Raw genomic sequence first — 18,026 nt, 5'->3', positions numbered from 1 at the left:
CTGGGAAGGCGCTTGGCATGAACTGTGTGGACAACGGCATCAAACATACAGCAAGACCAGCCCCGAATGAAGTAACATAACAACGAGACCAGCCCCGATACAACTAATCATTTATCACGTTTAACAACGAGACCAGCCCCGACACAACTATGAAGTAAATAACAATGAAACCAGCCCCGACACGACTAATCACGTAAATAACAACGCGACCAGCCCCGATACAACTAATCATTAATCACGTTTAACAACGAGACCAGCCCCGACACAACTAATCACATAAATAACAACAAGACCAGCCCCGACACAACTAATGAAGTAAATAACAACGAGACCAGCCCCGACACAACTAATCATGTAAATAACAACGAGACCAGCCCCGACACAACTTATCACATAAATAACAACGAGACCAGCCCCGACACAACTAATGAAGTAAATAGCAAAACGAGACCAGCCCCGACACAACTAATCACTAATCACGTAAATAGCAACGAAACCAGCCCCGACACAACTAATCACTAATTATGTAAATAATAACGAGACCAGCCCCGACACAACTAATGAAGTAAATAACAACGAGACCAGCCCCGACACAACTAATCACGTAAATAACAACGAGACCAGCCCCATCACAACTTATCACGTAAATAACGAGACCAGCCCCAACACAACTAATGAAGTAAATAGCAAAACAAGACCAGCCCCGACACAACTAATCACTAATCACGTAAATAACAACGAGACCAGCCCCGACACAACTAATCACGTAAATAACAACAAGACCAGCCCCGACACAACTAATCACTAATCACGTAAATAAAAACGAGACCAGCCCCAACACAACTAATCACGTAAATAACGAGACCAGCCCCAGCACAACTAATCACTAATCACGCAATTAACAACGAGACCAGCCCCGACACAACTAGTCACTAATCACGTAAATAACAAAGAGACCAGCCCCAATACAACTAATCACGTAAATAACGAGAACAGCCCCAACACAACTAATCAAGTCAATAACTAATTACATATAACAATGAAACCAGCCCGACACAACTAATGAAGTAAATAACAGGGGTTTTGACATTCTAATTCGGTTTAAGCAACCTACAACGTGTGCAGCTGTCTGACAGGTGCATCTCTGTGGAGCCATGTTGAAATCAGCCCACGGTGGTCAGTGTATGCTAAAGTGAGATAAGCGGCAGTGGATGGGGGGGGGGGAGGGAGCTCGCGAGGGGGACGCATGGCTTGCGGTCCGTCAGCCGACAAGAGGCCCTCTGAACGTGAGTGTTTGGAAACTGGATGTGGGGTAATGAGAGCAGCGCTCAGTCACGGTAATCCGCCGTAATTCTCTCACACGCAACCCCAACCAACAGGAAGTTAAACGGGGGTGGGGGCAGAGAGAGAGAGAGATTGAGTGGAGGCAAAAAGAGAGAGAGAGAGAGAGAGAGAGAGAGAAAGAGAGAGAGAGACTGCCATTCTGACTGTCTCTCACCTGAACCTCTGCTGTCCCATTACCTATAATGCCAATGTGCTGGCTCAGTATGTCCCTATGTGCTGGGTCCCTATGTGCTGGGTCCCTATGTCCCTATGTGCTGGGTCTCTATGTGCTGGGTCCCTATGTGCTGGCTCAGTATGTCCCTATGTGCTGGGTCTCTATGCCCCTATGTGCTGGGTCCCTATGTCCCTATGTGCTGGGTCTCTATGTGCTGGGTCCCTATGTGCTGGCTCAGTATGTCCCTATGTGCTGGGTCTCTATGCCCCTATGTGCTGGGTCCCTATGTCCCTATGTGCTGGGTCTCTATGTCCCTATGTGCTGGGTCCCTATGTGCTGCTGGGTCTCTATGTCCCTATGTGCTGGGTCCCTATGTCCCTATGTGCTGGGTCTCTATGCCCCTATGTGCTGGGTCCTATGTCCCTGTGTGCTGCTGGGTCTCTATGTACCTATGTGCTGGGTCCCTATGTGCTGCTGGGTCTCTATGTCTCTATGTGCTGGGTCCCTATGTCCCTATGTGCTGGGTCTCTATGTGCTGGGTCTCTATATCCCTATGTGCTGGGTCTCTATGTCCCTATGTGCTGGTTCTCTATGTCTCTATGTGGTGGGTCCCTATGTGATGGGTCTCTATGTGCTGGGTCTCTATGTCTCTATGTCTCTATGTGCTGGGTCCCTATGTGCTGCTGGGTCCCTATGTGCTGGGTCTCAATGTGCTGCTGGGTCCCTATGTGCTGGGTCTCTATGTCCCTATGTGCTGGGTCCCTATGTGCTGGGTCTCTATTAGGGGTGTGAATGCGGTTTAATACAGCACGATTCAGTGCGATTCGATTCGATACGATGCGATACGATTCGATTCAATATGATGCAGCAATGCAACATAGTTCTTAATCTCATTTTATTTTCCATACTTCAGATTTTTTTTTTTTCTTTTATTACTTTAAATGGCATGAGAAAATTTACAATTGATACTTGAAAAGTTACAAAAGACTTGATTGACTGGATTGGAAGACAGCAAACATTTTGATAATAAGAACGTGGCCAATTAATAGAGATACATTCATATCACCCTATAGCCTACTTAGCTGCTGAACAAATCACAATAGTTTAAAACTATGTGATGTAGCTGTAGCTCTTGGGAAAAGAATGTCTGTCTGGATTACCTTAAATAAGGAGGCTACTAACACACGTTGTGAGAAGCGCGTTCAACGCATCAACAATGACAGGTAAGCAATACCTTGTCTCCTCAGTCAACTTTCAGACGTGCACCAAACATGCATTAAGGCACCGAAGCATTGGGGAGACACCCGCGGAAAGGGGAATGCAGGAGGCTGACAAGGGGTGTTTTGTTGTAGCCTATAAACTAGGTTTAAAGGAACACTTCACCGTTTTTTCATATTAAACTACGTTATTCGCTTAATTAAGACGAGTTGATACATACCTCTCACGTTTCAATGCGTGCACTCACTGGCTCTGGCGCGCGGCGCAACTTTTATAGCATTTAGCTAGCCCAATGCATTTATGAGGATCCAAACAGAGATGAAGTTAGAAGTGACCAAACACCTCAATGTTTTCCCTATTAAAATACAGTTACACGAGTAGTCACACGACCAAGTGTGGTGAGACAAAATAAAACGTGAAAGTGAAACTGAAAGTGCAAGAGTGAGGATATTACTGCGCCACACAATATAGTTATCCCTCTTACCTGCTTAGAAATGCACCACGTTTTATTTTGTCTCACCATACTTGGTCGTGTGACTACTCGATAGATAAAGGGTGTGTGTGTGTGTGTGTATTTGTGTGTGTGCAGAGATTGATAGAGACAGAGATAAACATAAAGGTGTTTGTGTGTGTGTGTTACAGGAGACCAGCAGAGATGAGGAGAAATATCCCAAATGTGTGTGAGAGGCCAGATGGAGAAGCACAGCGATGCATCAGAGGGTACATGCTCTGCCATCGTCTGTATTGGGGACTACTGAGCAGTTCTCTGTGTGTGTGTGTGTGTGTGTGTGTGTGTGTGTGTGTGTGTGTGTGTGTGTGTGTGTGTGTGTGTGTGTTACAGGAGGAAAATATTTGAATTGCACTTGTGTTTAGTGAGTGTATGAAAGTGCGTACAACATGCAGTCGTGTGTGTGGGTATGGCAGAGAGACTGTGCTAAACATGCAGTCGAGTGTATGGGTATGGCGGAGAGACTGTGCTAAAATCTCAAATCTGCTTTGGGCTGGGCAGCCCAACCCCCCACACATATGCGCACACACACACACACACACACACACACACACACACACACACACACACATGCCAGCGTGTTGGCCCACTTTAGCTGTGTGTCATCATAGTATCCCCAAAGCCTGACTTAAAGGAAGATCCTAAAGACTGCAATCGGCTTCACAACGCCTCCCTTTTAATCTGTCTGTCTGCTCCAGTATACACAGGTGCCTCCTGCACACACACAAACACACACACACACACACACACACACATACACACACACACACACACACACACACACACACACACACACACACACCATGTGCACATACACACACATACAGCACACACACACACACACAACATATTCACATGCACAAATGTACACATGCATGCTTTATGCTCTCACACACCAACTCACACACTGTATGCACATGTCCAAACACATAGGCACTCATACACACACACACACACACACACACACACACACACATTCATGTACACTCAAATATGCAGTGCATTTCATGTGCCTGGAGGTTGGTGAAATGTTTCCCACCTGAAAGGTATTTGTTTGTTTGTTTGTTTGTTTGTTTGTTTGCTTGTTTGTCCGTCCTTTGTCAATCTGTGCCACACTGTGTCCACCCGTTAAACGGGTCTGAGGAGCGTGTGGGTTGGAGAGCCAGAGGAAGAGGAGTAGCAGCTGAGCTCTCCCACTCCTGGGGATCTATCCCCATCTAGTGGTCACTCTTATAAAGTACATCTGAAGATATGATGGGATCCAAACATATGGTACAGTAAATACTTCTCCATGAACTTATGAAGTTGTGTGTGTGTGTGTGTGTGTGTGTGTGTGTGTGTGTGTGTGTGTGTGTGTGTGTGTGTGTGTGTGTGTGTGTGTGTGTGTGTGTTTGTTATTGACCATTCACTCTTAAAACGAATGTGCTGAAAACAACACAAGGTGATGATTTTAACACATTTTTGTGTGCAGACAGAGACAACACAGCTTGTGGTGTTTCTTTTTTTATTTGTTAAACAATATATGTTGAAAATAGGATCAATTTCTTCAGAGCATAAATATAACCAATGTACTGAGGACCTGGATCCGTTTTAATAAAGCCCCCCTTGGTAGGATTAGCTATATTGCCACCGTTATGCATCCTGCTACTTGAAAACAAGAAGATTATTTGTTTAGCGCTATCCTATTGTGTGGGGAGGGAATTTGAAAGAGAACCGTTTATCCCCACCCTTCCAATTGAGCCCTGCTATGGTGAGTTCCTATACCCTACATCTTCATATGGGTCTGGCATGCTAGGCTACCCCTGGGTAGGATTAGCTATATTCCTATACCCTACATCTTCATGTGGGTCTGGCATGCTAGGTTACCCCTGGGTAGGATTAGCTATATTCCTATACCCTACATCTTCATGTGGGTCTGGCATGCTAGGTTACTCCTGGGTAGGATTAGCTATATTCCTATACCCTACATCTTCATATGGGTCTGGCATGTTAGGCTACCCCTTGGTAGGATTAGCTATATTCCTATACCCTACATCTTCATGTGGGTCTGGCATGTTAGGCTACCCCTTGGTAGGATTAGCTATATTTCCCCCTCTGTTCGAGACAGTGCGCATGCTATTTCTTATTACAGTTTTTCACAGTTGCTCAAAAACTAAACCCCGTTCTCCGAATTAAATTCTCAAATGCCTGAGCACATTTGTTGAAGTAATCCCTTTTTTGGCAACACCATAGACTACTTTCACCCAGGTAGGTGCATTTTACCAAACTCATAAAAACAGCGTGTATTCTGAGGCACTTCTTACAGTAAGATTGTGGAGGAGAAGATTCTGCCGAGAGACCAGCCACAATAGCACTGGACCACTGAACCACACAATGATCCAAAACATACAGCCAAACGGTGTGAACAATTTTGGAAATGCCATTTTTCAAAGAAATGTAAAAAAGAGAGATGAAACACTGCTTTTTTGATTCCATATTTGTACATTTTCTTACAACCTTTAGCCATGCCATGTGACAGAGGCATTGTCAGTCAGAGCAAACATATTAGTCAAGAGGAAATCAACATTAAATGATAAATATTTGTCAGGAGTATGAATTGTTTTGTTCCTAACTGCAGTATACCTGTGAAGAAGACAAAGAACAAGTTTCATTGTGGTGTTACAGTATTTGTACTACAAATTCCCACATGAAATCCTGGGTTTCCCCTCTGCTACTGATAGTGGCACAACCTTCAGACATTTCACAATCACATCACATGACCTCTGGGGCATAAAAGGAACTCAAAGTCCTTGCAGAGAGGATCCTTGAGTCCAGAGACTCACCACACCAGTGCCTGTATTTGTTTAACTGGTTAGGCTTTGAAGCCTTTATAAAGTCCTCACAGAGAGCAGAGCTGGAGAACAGTCTATAGCCAGAGCCACGCGCGCGTATGTGCGTGTGTGTGTGTGTGTTGAACATGAAGATGGAGACTGCTGGAGCTGTGCTGCTGTTGCTGTGGGCTGCTGTGGTTGTGGTTGCAGCAGAGAGTGGAGGCCTCCAGCATGAAGCTCCAGGTGCAGCTGCAGCCTCCACCCAACAAACCTGCCAGCCTGACATCCACACTGTGCTGAGAGAGATGACCGCTCTGATAACGGAGCAGAGAGTGGAGCTCAGGCACACCAAGACACAAATGGAGGCCATGGAGACCAGACTGAGATCCAGTGAGAAGACAGTCGAGGAGCAGAGAGTGGAGCTCAGGCACACCAAGACACAAATGGAGGCCATGGAGAACAGACTGAGAGCCAGTGAGAAGACAGCTGAGGAGCAGAGAGTGGAGCTCAGATACACTAAGACACAAATGGAGGCCAGATTGACTGCTAGTGAAAGTAAAGCAGAGACCATGGAGACCAGATTGAGAGCCAGTGAGAAGACAGTCGAGGAGCAGAGAGCTGTAATTAAGGAGCTAAAGGAGAAACAGGAGGAGCAGGCAGCAGCTGTGAGAGCTGTAGGAGGAAATGTGAACATCACGGGGAGTCAGGTGGAGGAGCTGAGGAGGGAGAGAGAGCAGAGGAGGGTTTCTTTTTCTGCCTCACTAGGAGATGGGACCTTTGGACCCTTTAAAGACGCAACCCCCCTGGTCTTCAAACATCCATTCATCAACATTGGAAGTGCTTATAACCCAAACACAGGTACAGGGAAGAATGTGTGTGAATTTTGATGCACTTTGCGTTCATAGGTCCCTATGTGTCCTACGACTGCAACTCGAGCCAGAGAAACAGTTTTGTGTTTCCAATATGACTTCTTCTTGTTGTATTCCACTGAAGAGATAATGACATATATAAATATATATATATATATATATATATATATATATATATATATATATGTGTGTACAGTATGTGTGTGTGTATGTGTACAGTATGTACTGAATATACTGTTACTGTATATGCATGTCATCACATAACATTGCTAAAACAGCAAGTCTTATCTGAGACTTTTGCATAGATATTGTCTGTAGAAAAACTGTATCTTGACCAACCTGTGTTGCGAAAATGCAGTTATTATGACAAAAAGTGAATTATCACAGTTTGGAGACTTACTACAAAATGCCGTTCTACTACTGTCCGTATGGGCTTTTTCAGTTCCCTAAATGTCTTAGATTCAACTTTCTTTGTTGCTGTTTCAGGAGTGTTCACAGCCCCAGTCAGAGGGGTGTACCACTTTGTCTTTTTCATCTTTGGGAATGGTCATGCAAGCACCCCTACCGGGGTATCACTCTATAAAAACGCCCAACACATAGTTCTTGCCTACGCTGAGCAGACGGCTAAGTATGTGAAGCCCTCCAATGGGGCCTCTCTGCTGCTGGAGGTGGGGGACGTGGTCTACCTGAAGCTGTGGCCCAACGGCTGGGCCAGGGACAACGACAACCACCACACCACCTTCTCTGGACACCTGCTCTTCCCTGTGTGATGTTAGAAGAGACTCAAGGCTTCCAACACAAAGACCACTCAGTACCTTGGTTTACAGTACATTAACTGCCTTTTTTGTTTTTCTGTTGTGCCATCTGTTCACACGGGGTAGCTTCTGTTCACACGGGGTAGCTTCTGTTCACACGGGGTAACTTCTGTTCACACGGGGTAACTTCTGTTCACACGGGGTAACTTCTGTTTACACGGGGTAGCTTCTGTTCCCATCAGGTGCTCTCCAGCGCTCTGGAATCTTGGATGATTATAAAATCACACGCTGTTAAAATAAAGACACGTGGTGCCAGTTTGGCCGTGTATTATGCTGCACTAACTGGGAACACACACACACACACACACACACACACACAAATACACTCATACATACTCACTCGAACATTGACACACAGCATGCACACAAACAAATTCTCTCCATCTTTCACAACTCATCTTTATTTTAACTAGGATAATTGTACTGTATGAATAGATGACTTTACAATGTGTTGCTTTACAATATTTAACACAGTTTATAAAAATAAGTAGCCAAGGCTGCAGACAAATAGGTCTACACTAAACAGCAAACATTTTCAGTAAATCACGTTTATATATTAACATTCCTTAATACTGTAATATTAATATCATCTCATGCCTCTCCCGATAGTGTGATCTACTACAGTACTTGCGCTGACTGTGAGCCTAAATAAAGTTCATGTTCACGGTGTAGCCTAATGTGACATTTATTCCAATTAATGCAAAATATTTTATGTTGACTTCTGCTGACATTGACACCCACGAATGTGCAAGGAGATATTGTTTTTTGTGAACCAAATATAAGTGCCTATAATGAGAACCTTTTCCCAAAATTTCCAAAACGAACACCATTTAAGCATCGCTGCGCTTATCTTACATCTTTTCTCCCACAGATTACTAGACTGCAAGGTATTCTGTATCAACCAGAAACCCAGCTGATACTAGATAATCTGTTTCAGTAGGCTAAGTATTAATACTTTGCACCTCATGGTGTGCTTTATATGATGAGCCCAAACACATGGCAAAACATAGGATATGGTTTTTAAGTTATTTTAATACAGAACCAGTCGATAGGCCCTTAATTCATTCACATACTGTAGGTACAGTACACTTGTGTCTGCCAACTTTGACTTCCTTTTCCAGATTGATGTGACGTCTCCATCATTTCAAAGATAGCCAATAAAATGATCAGTATCATTTTTTTTGCATTGACCTTTTATGGGATGTTGTGGGACAACATTGGGAGGACTATAGCACTCGTGCACGCATGCACAATTCAACACGGGTTGCCTTTTATGGGATGTTGTGGGCCAACGTTGGGAGGAGTATAGCACTTGTGCACGCATGCACAATTCAACACTGGTTGCCTTTTATGGGATGTTGTGGGCCAACGTTGGGAGGAGTATACAGTAGCACTCGTGCACGCATGCACAATTCAACACAGGTTGGCATTTATAGCAACTGCCAGCGTAAACAATCCTGACATCTTTGAGCCGACAACAACCTCTCCTGCAAGTTCTTTTCCTCCTACACCTCAGCACATATCCTACTGTAACTCATGGGTTGGCCGTCTTGGTCACTAATATTCTACACAGGTGTATGACACAGATACCTTACAGCACTGACATACAGTAGGTGTATTACACACAGACAGACACATACAACTGCGCTACCTCTATGTCATTACTGTGGGCTTTGATTTACCTGTGTGTCAGTATTGCAAGGCTTTGATTCACCTGTGTGTCAATACTGTATGGCTTTATTGCCCTCTGTGTCAATACTGTAACTCAGCTGTTTCTAACTTGGAATGACTCGCTAATCATGGACTTTTTGGAATCATGGACTGTGGCCGACAGTCATGGAGTGATTAATAATGCGTGTGCACGTGTGTTTGTGTGTGTTTCTGCGTGTTTCTGTGTCTACTGTAAAATTCAAAATGTTGTCTTTCTCCAATCATAAACACAGTAGGTCCAACAACATTTTATTTTAGATGTGAAAATTAGCTTGTTCCATTTTATTGGCAGTTTTTAATCAGCTCCAAGCACCCAAAGCACTTTATAATAATTCACCCACACACACACACACACACCAATGTCAGAGGCTGCCATGCAAGGCCACCACCTGCTCATCGGGAGCACTGGGGTTCAGTGTCTTGATCAAGGGCACTTCAGCAGGGTCAGGAGGAGTTGGGCTCGAACCAGCCACCTTCCTGTTGCTGGAAGACTCCTGAACCGGCCACCTTCCTGTTGCTGGAAGATGCCTCTACCTTCTGAGCCACTGCTGCCCACATGATGTCTGGATGAACATATTCTATATAAAAAGACTTGTGAAACAGCGTATGATAAAGAGGAACCACCATACAGTGCAGATCCCTGTCATCTGGAATGTGCAGAATGCAGATCCTTCTGTGCACAGTGAAAGCAAAAGCCAACTAGCAAGTGAATGTGAATTACCAAACTTTTAACTTCTGATTGATTGATTGGATGGATGGATTGACTGTATGTGTGTATGTATTTCTCACACATTTCCTAAATGGTCAGCTGACTGCCTGCAATGTGCGTGTTAGACCTGGAACAGCAGATGCCCTCTGAAGGTGCTGTGATGGTTGCCGTTGTCTATTATTCTCTGATTGGCAGGCAGGTATATATCCACCACATCTCCCACCTCCAGAAGCAGACTCACACCGTTTGAGGCGCTTATGGAATGATCGTCTCCACCGGTGAACGCCATCACATGCGACACCCTGTTCCTACGTAGGTGAGCTCCAATTGAAATAGGGCCGCCACCACCATAGACGTAAAAATTAAAATCATAAACTCCCTTCACCGGTGCTGTGAAGAATCCTGAAGGAGAAATGAACTGCAGGTCACACACACACACACACACACCCACACACATACACATACACATACACATACACACACTGATGACAAGACTAGATGGCATTTTAAAATGATATTTACCTGTGTGGGGGTTGTATACATTGCCTATGTTGGCGATGATGTGTTTATAGACCAGGGTTGTCCCAGTATTGAAGGGCCCTGTGTATCTGTTTATGTCTATCTCCAGGGAGACTGCAAAAGCAATTTTTCTTCCTAGGCACCAAAAACCACAATGATACATTTAAAAATGCTGTCCAAAGTATATATTTTTTATATTAGAAATGATTAGTGCATTTATCAAAGTTTTCCATTTCATTTGTCTATTAAGCATTTTGTTGCCTATGGAATGGACATCTTGCACATCTGGCAAAACAGCAACTCTGAAGCATGTGGACACGTTTGAGCAACACATACTGCCATCCAGACAATGTTTGAAAAGAACTTAAATATTTCAGGAAAGCAATGGTAAACTTGATTCTGCACATACAGTAGGCCACTATGCAAAAGTAGGCACCTTACTTGCTTTGCTTCAGTAAAGCCAGAAGGAGCACATATCCACATGTATTAACACGTATCCTTCCCCCTACTTAAATAAAGTGTTCAGTAACCCACCTTCCCCTACTTCATTAAAGTAACACCATGGAAGTTTTGCTTCTCGGAGTCCCCCTACAGTTGGGAAACAGTATTGTCTTCTACTACTGTCGTAAAATCTGTCACGGTTACACCAGTGGGGTATCTTAAGAAGCAAGTTAGACATACTGTAAAGGCTATCTAGACATATTGCGGCTGCATAAAGCCTTAACTCTGGGTATTGAGTTAAGTGATAGGCTTCTACGATAGCAGTTATGTGATACATTTGAGGCTTTCAGTTCAGATCTGTGCAGATTCGTTTTTCAAGATAATTGATTGGTCAGTGGGCAGTCGTTTTAGTGTTGAGCTAACTTAGCACATATAACTGCTAACTAATCAAGCTTTGTAGGATACACGTGGATTTGTTGACAAGAAGTTACCCCCGAACTCTGCAGGAGGAGTTTTTATGTCTTGGGCAGACTGCCAGCGTTGCGTGTGAAATGTCTTCATCACAGGTACAGTGGCATATATTTCAGCATGTCATTCGAATATCATGGGTTTTATTGGGGGCCAAGCAGCGAAGCTGTGAAGGCACCCATTGTTTTGCTACGTTGTCCTATTACTATTATTATACCATGGAAGTCAATGGCAGCCCATAGAACCGAATGGAGAAAAGTTGTGCATTTGGCACACTGATTGGGGACAGTCCCATGATTCATGTCACCAAGTTTCATGTCGGCACATCATATGCTCTAGTGCCACCAACAGGTCAAAGTTTGACATGCGTTCATGTAACTTTTGACCCCTTGGGCCAATTTTCAAAAATCAGGTATCTATGGAATCCTTGGACCTACCCGAGTTCAACCCAACGTCATTTTCTGCCATGATGGATTTTCCGCCATTTTGTCAAAAACACTTCAAATGTATTGGAGGTCACATTGTTTCTTTGATTTTCACCAAATTTGACACAGAGCATCTTCAGACGAAGACAACTACAGCTTGTGCTTTTCGTCTTCGGACCTTTTACCGTTGGCCATAACAGCCAATCGAAATTTGCAGCGAAGCCACCAAACAGGAACTGGTGAACAAGTGGGCTCATATTTCAGCAACCCTTGCACGCATCAAAACCAAACTTGGACACATGGACTCAGGACCCCATTAGGAGGCGGCTCAAGAAATGTGGTGACCTTTGACCTCTAGAGGGCGCTGCAATTAGCAAAAAGGCATTTTGGCCTGTAGCTGTTGATGTGTTTGGAATTAAAACTTGCTACTGGTGCCTGGTTATACTGTGGGAGGTTCTTAGGCTGACCCAGCTGAATTTGTGACTTCAGCATATTTGTTTTGGCCGCCATATTGGATTTAATAAAAAACACTGAAACATTTCCACAGGTTGCAAAATACGATCTTCACGAAACTTCACACCGATGATCTTCAGCCCGAGTCTAAAAAAGGCCTTGCTTTTCGGAATGATATCTTAAATCGTTCTCCCGCAACAGCCAATCGAAAATAGCGGCGAGGCCGCCAAACAGGAAGTGAGCTCACATCTCGGCCAATCTTGGGTTGTTTGACATCAAAATTGTTGTGACTGCTTACAATTTTTTATGAGCGCTAATCGTGATTCTTGTAGCACAATTTCTAAAACTATTAATACGTAGCAAAACCACTCACTCAGTTAGCAAAACTAAAAGCACAAACACTGCTTTGCACTCAGTTTGCAATTTTGTAACACACACTTGCAAAACTGTAGGCACAATTCACTGCACAGCACTCTTTTTGCGGAACTTTAAACACAACTCAATTTTTAAATGCCCAACACACTCCTTGCAAAATTATACACACATTTATTATCATTTACACTGATTGGCCAACTGTATGGCACACGGTCACATCATGAAAACTGTTTTAGATAATTAGTTCACTTTGCAATCAGCCTAAGCAGTGTAAATAAGGCACAGGTAAGATATCCGTGTGGAGTACAATGGAGGGAGCAGGAAGAGTGAGAATTAGTGGAGGCCTAGGAAGAGGACGTGGAGGTGAAGAAGTAGGAGAAAGAGGAGGAGGAAGAGGACAAGGAGGTGAAGGAGCGTTTCGTTTTTTGTAACATTTCCCATCCACGGGGCCAACCAACGCGGTCACATCAGCTTCTTTGTTCATGTACACTCTGCCACTGTGGTTTGTTGTTGTCTGAACCGAACTCATGCGAGTTAGTTGGTGCTCCAGTATAATCGGTCCGTCTGAAACTCATTCAGTGAGAAACGTTCCGCGTTGCAAAAATAAATACAATTAAAATGCGTAAATTTTTTTAACGCTTTAATGTTTGTGTAATTAATTAATCTTAATTAACACGTTAAAGTCCCAGCCCTAATATATATATATATATATATATAGATATACAGTATATATAAATAAGATTAGATATAAATATAGTGCAAGGCAGTACAAAGCAAAGATGCTAATTCAATTGTTTGTTTGGTAGGCAATAGCCATATCAGTATTATAATATAAAACTACTATGAATCTGCAAAACTAGAAAAGTTGATTTGCTTTATAGCCTGAGACAAAATTCTTTCACCAGAAAAATAAATAAGCAAACATGACTATCAGCCTGCAGTCATTAGACTAGTCAGCCTAAAATATGATTTTGTCCGTCTTATCATGTATTATTTACTTGCAAATTGCAACTTGTCCATTTGTGTGCAGGTAAGTAATTTTAAAGAGACCCTATGCAACTTTCTGCAGGAGACGATCGCTCCTTGTTTACATCTGGAATTCTGAGATGAAGAACCACGCTTGCAATTTATATATTTAAATATAGCCTATACATGTATAAATATACACGCTAAAGCTGTCGGGGAAGCTCTGCAGAGAAAATGCAAGCATAAAACGAGCGAAAACGAAAAACAAAACCGATACCAGAGATGAAATCGCCAATCCTGCATAGTTCCTCTTTAAGTTAACCCTCATGTGCAATCTGTCCATTTGTGTACAGGTAAGTAATGCTAAGTTAACCCTCATGTGCAATCTGTCCATTTGTGTGCAGGTAAGTAATGTTAAGTTAACCCTCATGTGCAATCTGTCCATTTGTGTGCACGTAACAGGTAACGCATTAGTTACGCATTAGTTAATCCATTAATATATCATGAATCATTATGACTTAACATGAATTCACTGATTGTCATTAATGAATTAATACATAAATAACTCATCATCTTAAGCATTAAGAACGGTTGGCACATCATCATGAATCATGATTAATTAAGCATGATCATGATGACTTTTTGTCAGACAAAATTTTGGACATCACCGTCATGGAGAAAAAAGAAAAGTAATTACACATGAATTCATGTTAACTAAATGTCATGAATTATCATGAGTTAATTCATTAACTCATGCATTAATTATACATGAAAATCTCATTAATAAACATGAATTAATAGTGTGTCATTAATGACATCAGGTATGGACAACAAATTCATCTTGAGCATTAGGTACAGTGGGTAAATCATTATGAATAATGATCAATTACACATGATCATGGTGATTTCTAGGTTTTTGAAATGTGCTCCAAGGGGTAAGTAAACTATACATTAACTCATCATGAACTAATTAAGACCATTTTCAGAGAATATCGAAGAATCCACTTCTTTCGTCAGTGATAAAGAAGGGTCCATTTACCACTTTAGGTGAGGGGCCACAAACATGATGAACTCATGAGTAATTCATCATTAATTAATGTAAATTGACCATTTTTGCATGACTTCAAACTTCATGCATTTAAAGCACCACCTGTTCATCACTTTATCTGAGGGGCCACAGACATGATTAACTAATGAAAAGATAATGCGCTAATGAGGACATGCCTATATTTGAACGATGTGGATTCTTTGATATTCTCTGAAAATGGTCTTAATTAGTTCATGATGAGTTAATGTATAGTTTACTTACCCCTTGTAGCACATTTCAAAAACCTAGAAATCACTATGATCATGTGTAATTGATCATTATTCATAATGATTTACCCACTGTAATGCTCAAGATGAATTTGTTGTCCATACCTGATGTCATTAATGACATACTATTAATTCATGTTTATTAATGAGATTTTCATGTATAATTAATGCATTAGTTAATGAATTAACTCATGATAATTCATGACATTTAGTTAACATGAATTCATGTGTAATTACTTTTCTTTTTTCTCCATGACGGTGATGTCCAAAATTTTGTCTGACAAAAAGTCATCATGATCATGCTTAATTAATCATGATTCATGATGATAACCCAACCGTACTTAATGCTTAAGATGATGAGTTATTTATGTATTAATTCATTAATGACAATCAGTGAATTCATGATAAGTCATAATGATTCATGATATATTAATGGATTAACTAATACGTAATTCATGCATTAATTCATGCATTAGTTCATGAGAATTCATGTACCCTTATTATAAAGTGTTACCGTAACATTTAGTTTGCCCTCATTTACAGTACCTGCATCTGTTCTCTGCAGAGTCAATATTTGACCCTCACTGGCCCTCAGTCTGGTCTCCATGGTCTCTGCTGTCTTCTCACTGGTCTTCAGTCTGGTCTCCATGGTCTCTGCTGTCTTCTCACTGGTCTTCAGTCTGGTCTCCATGGTCTCTGCTTTCTTCTCACTGGTCTTCAGTCTGGTCTCCATGGTCTCTGCTTTCTTCTCACTGGTCTTCAGTCTGGTCTCCATGGTCTCTGCTTTCTTCTCACTGGTCTTCAGTCTAGTCTCCATGGTCTCTGCTTTCTTCTCCATGGCCTCCATTTGTGTCTTGGTGTGTCTGAGCTCCACTCTCTGCTCCGTTATCAGAGCGGTCATCTCCCTCAGCAGAGTGTTGACATCAGACAGGCTAATCTTTTCGTCGGAGGTTGTGGCAGCACCTGGAGCTTCATGCTGGAGGTCTCCACTCTCTGCTGCAACCATAACCACACCAGCCCACAGCAACAGCAGCACAGTTCCGGGAGTCTTCATCCTCATGCTCAACACACACAGCTCTGTCACTGCTCTGGTCTGTTCACCAGTTTTATCTCTGCTCTTTGTCAGGACTTTGTTCGACTTCGACTAACAAAAAGCACTCAGTGATAACAGTGGGTAACGCCTACCATGAGGAATGCCAAACAAGTCAATGCTCAACTCCTCAACAAAAGGCTCACCCTGAAGCGCTGCCATGACAAGTCGCTGGCAGAGGGACAAAGGTCCGCATGCAGACAGCAAAAGGCTACAACAAACTTGGAACAGTGAAGGAGATGAGGAGGGAATCATGGTCCTAAATAGTTCAAGCAGATGGGAAGACTTAAGAGTCATTGCACGAGAAAACCAGGCAGAACAAGCAGGAGGTGGGAAGAAGGGGGTCGGCCAAATCGGCTCATACTTTGTATATGTGATAAGTATGTGGAACTATGAACAGCCATCTACTTAAAACCCTCCAGCTGTTTTTTGTTATGGAGTTCTGGGACCCGTCTCAGAGACCCTCAAAAATCCAACAATTCATGGATGAAAATGACTGAAATTGCCATTTCTACCCTGATTATCCTGATAAAGATATGAACACAAGCTTTATGTTTCCATAGAGCTTAGATAGTTTTAAAGACCAAAAGGTGCACTAGGGGGTTATCTGCACCACTGAAAGCAGAATTTTCATCCCTCTAAAATTGGTCATTTTTAGGGCATTATCTCACATTCGCAGTGGCTTTGGTGGATGGTTTTACTGTTGCTGGACAGAGGAACATCTTCTGATTCAAAAACAATGGTCGTCTAATTGGGCCACACATAATGAAGATCAGAGGTTTAATAAAGATTAAATGCTATCGTGTTGCACTCATAAATGAAGGTGCACGTGAGGTATTTCCTTGTTTCCTTGTTGTTTAGTGGAGGGCAAGAGAACTACAATGTTTTGCTGATTTGGTCAAAGGTTTTAGTTATTTGTGTGTAATTTTGCAAAAATAGCCAATAATAACAATGTGTTTAAGCAATCATAAAAAAAACTGTAATGCTTTCTCTGCATTTTAAAATACAGTTTTGTATAGATCTCAGCCCCTGACTGCAGTCTCTATTTTTCCACTGGGTGATAAGATGTCAAAATAAGCTCATATTTGCTGCTTTAATTACAAAGATCAAAAGTTCCCAAGATTAAATGCTATCAGTGTTGCACTCATAAATGAAGGTGTGCGTGTGAGGTATTTCCTTGTTGCCTTGTTGTTTAGTGGAGGGCTGCTGATTAAGGAATCAGGTGTTTGTCCAACACGACGTGCATCAGGTGCCAAAGGGGTGTACTGTAGGCCTGTGTGTGCATGATGTACTGTAGGCCTGTGTGTGCATGATGTACTGTAGGCCTGTGTGTGCATGATGTACTGTAGGCTGCTGGTTACCCTGAAGTGACCAAACAACATCTGTGTGATTCATTTGTCGAAAATCACAAACACACCTCCACGTCCAGTCGTCCACATCCTCTTAGGCCTCCTCTAATTCTCACTCTTCCTGCTCCCTGTGCCTTATTTACACTGCTTAGACTGATTTCAAAATGAACAAATGATCTAAAACAGTTTTCATGATGTGACAGTGTGCCAGACAGTTGCCAAAACTGGGGTGATTCATTTGTCTTAAGAGAGGTCTACCTTTTTGTTGTGTTTCTTCATGGAATAGGTTCTTCAAGAGGTGCAGGACTCTCTCCTCATAAAAATCGGGAGCATATTGTCCTTTCTTACAGTTATCAATCAAGTGGCAGTGTGACTCCCTCAAACGCTGCCGGAGGTGGGAGATGTGGTCTATGTGAAGCTGTGGCCCAATGCATGTGTGTGATAGTCAGAACCACCACACCACCTTCTCTGGCCACCTCTCTTCCCCAT

At 42.6% G+C, this 18,026-nt stretch overlaps 1 protein-coding gene across 1 annotated transcript; it reads left to right on the top strand.

Moving 5' to 3' along the window:
• Positions 1–6,552: 6,552 nt before the first annotated feature.
• Positions 6,553–8,977, top strand: LOC134064081 (complement C1q-like protein 2). Its single transcript, XM_062519884.1, has 2 exons — positions 6,553–6,892; positions 7,390–8,977. The coding sequence occupies exons 1-2, from the start codon at positions 6,562–6,564 to the stop codon at positions 7,671–7,673; spliced, it is 615 nt and encodes a 204-aa protein (XP_062375868.1). The 5' UTR covers positions 6,553–6,561; the 3' UTR covers positions 7,674–8,977.
• Positions 8,978–18,026: the final 9,049 nt, after the last annotated feature.

Source organism: Sardina pilchardus, chromosome 18, assembly GCF_963854185.1.
Source record: "Sardina pilchardus chromosome 18, fSarPil1.1, whole genome shotgun sequence".
NCBI lineage: Eukaryota > Metazoa > Chordata > Actinopteri > Clupeiformes > Clupeidae > Sardina > Sardina pilchardus.
The sequence above is the reverse complement of the archived record's forward strand: the minus strand, read 5'-3'. Positions and strand labels throughout refer to the sequence as shown.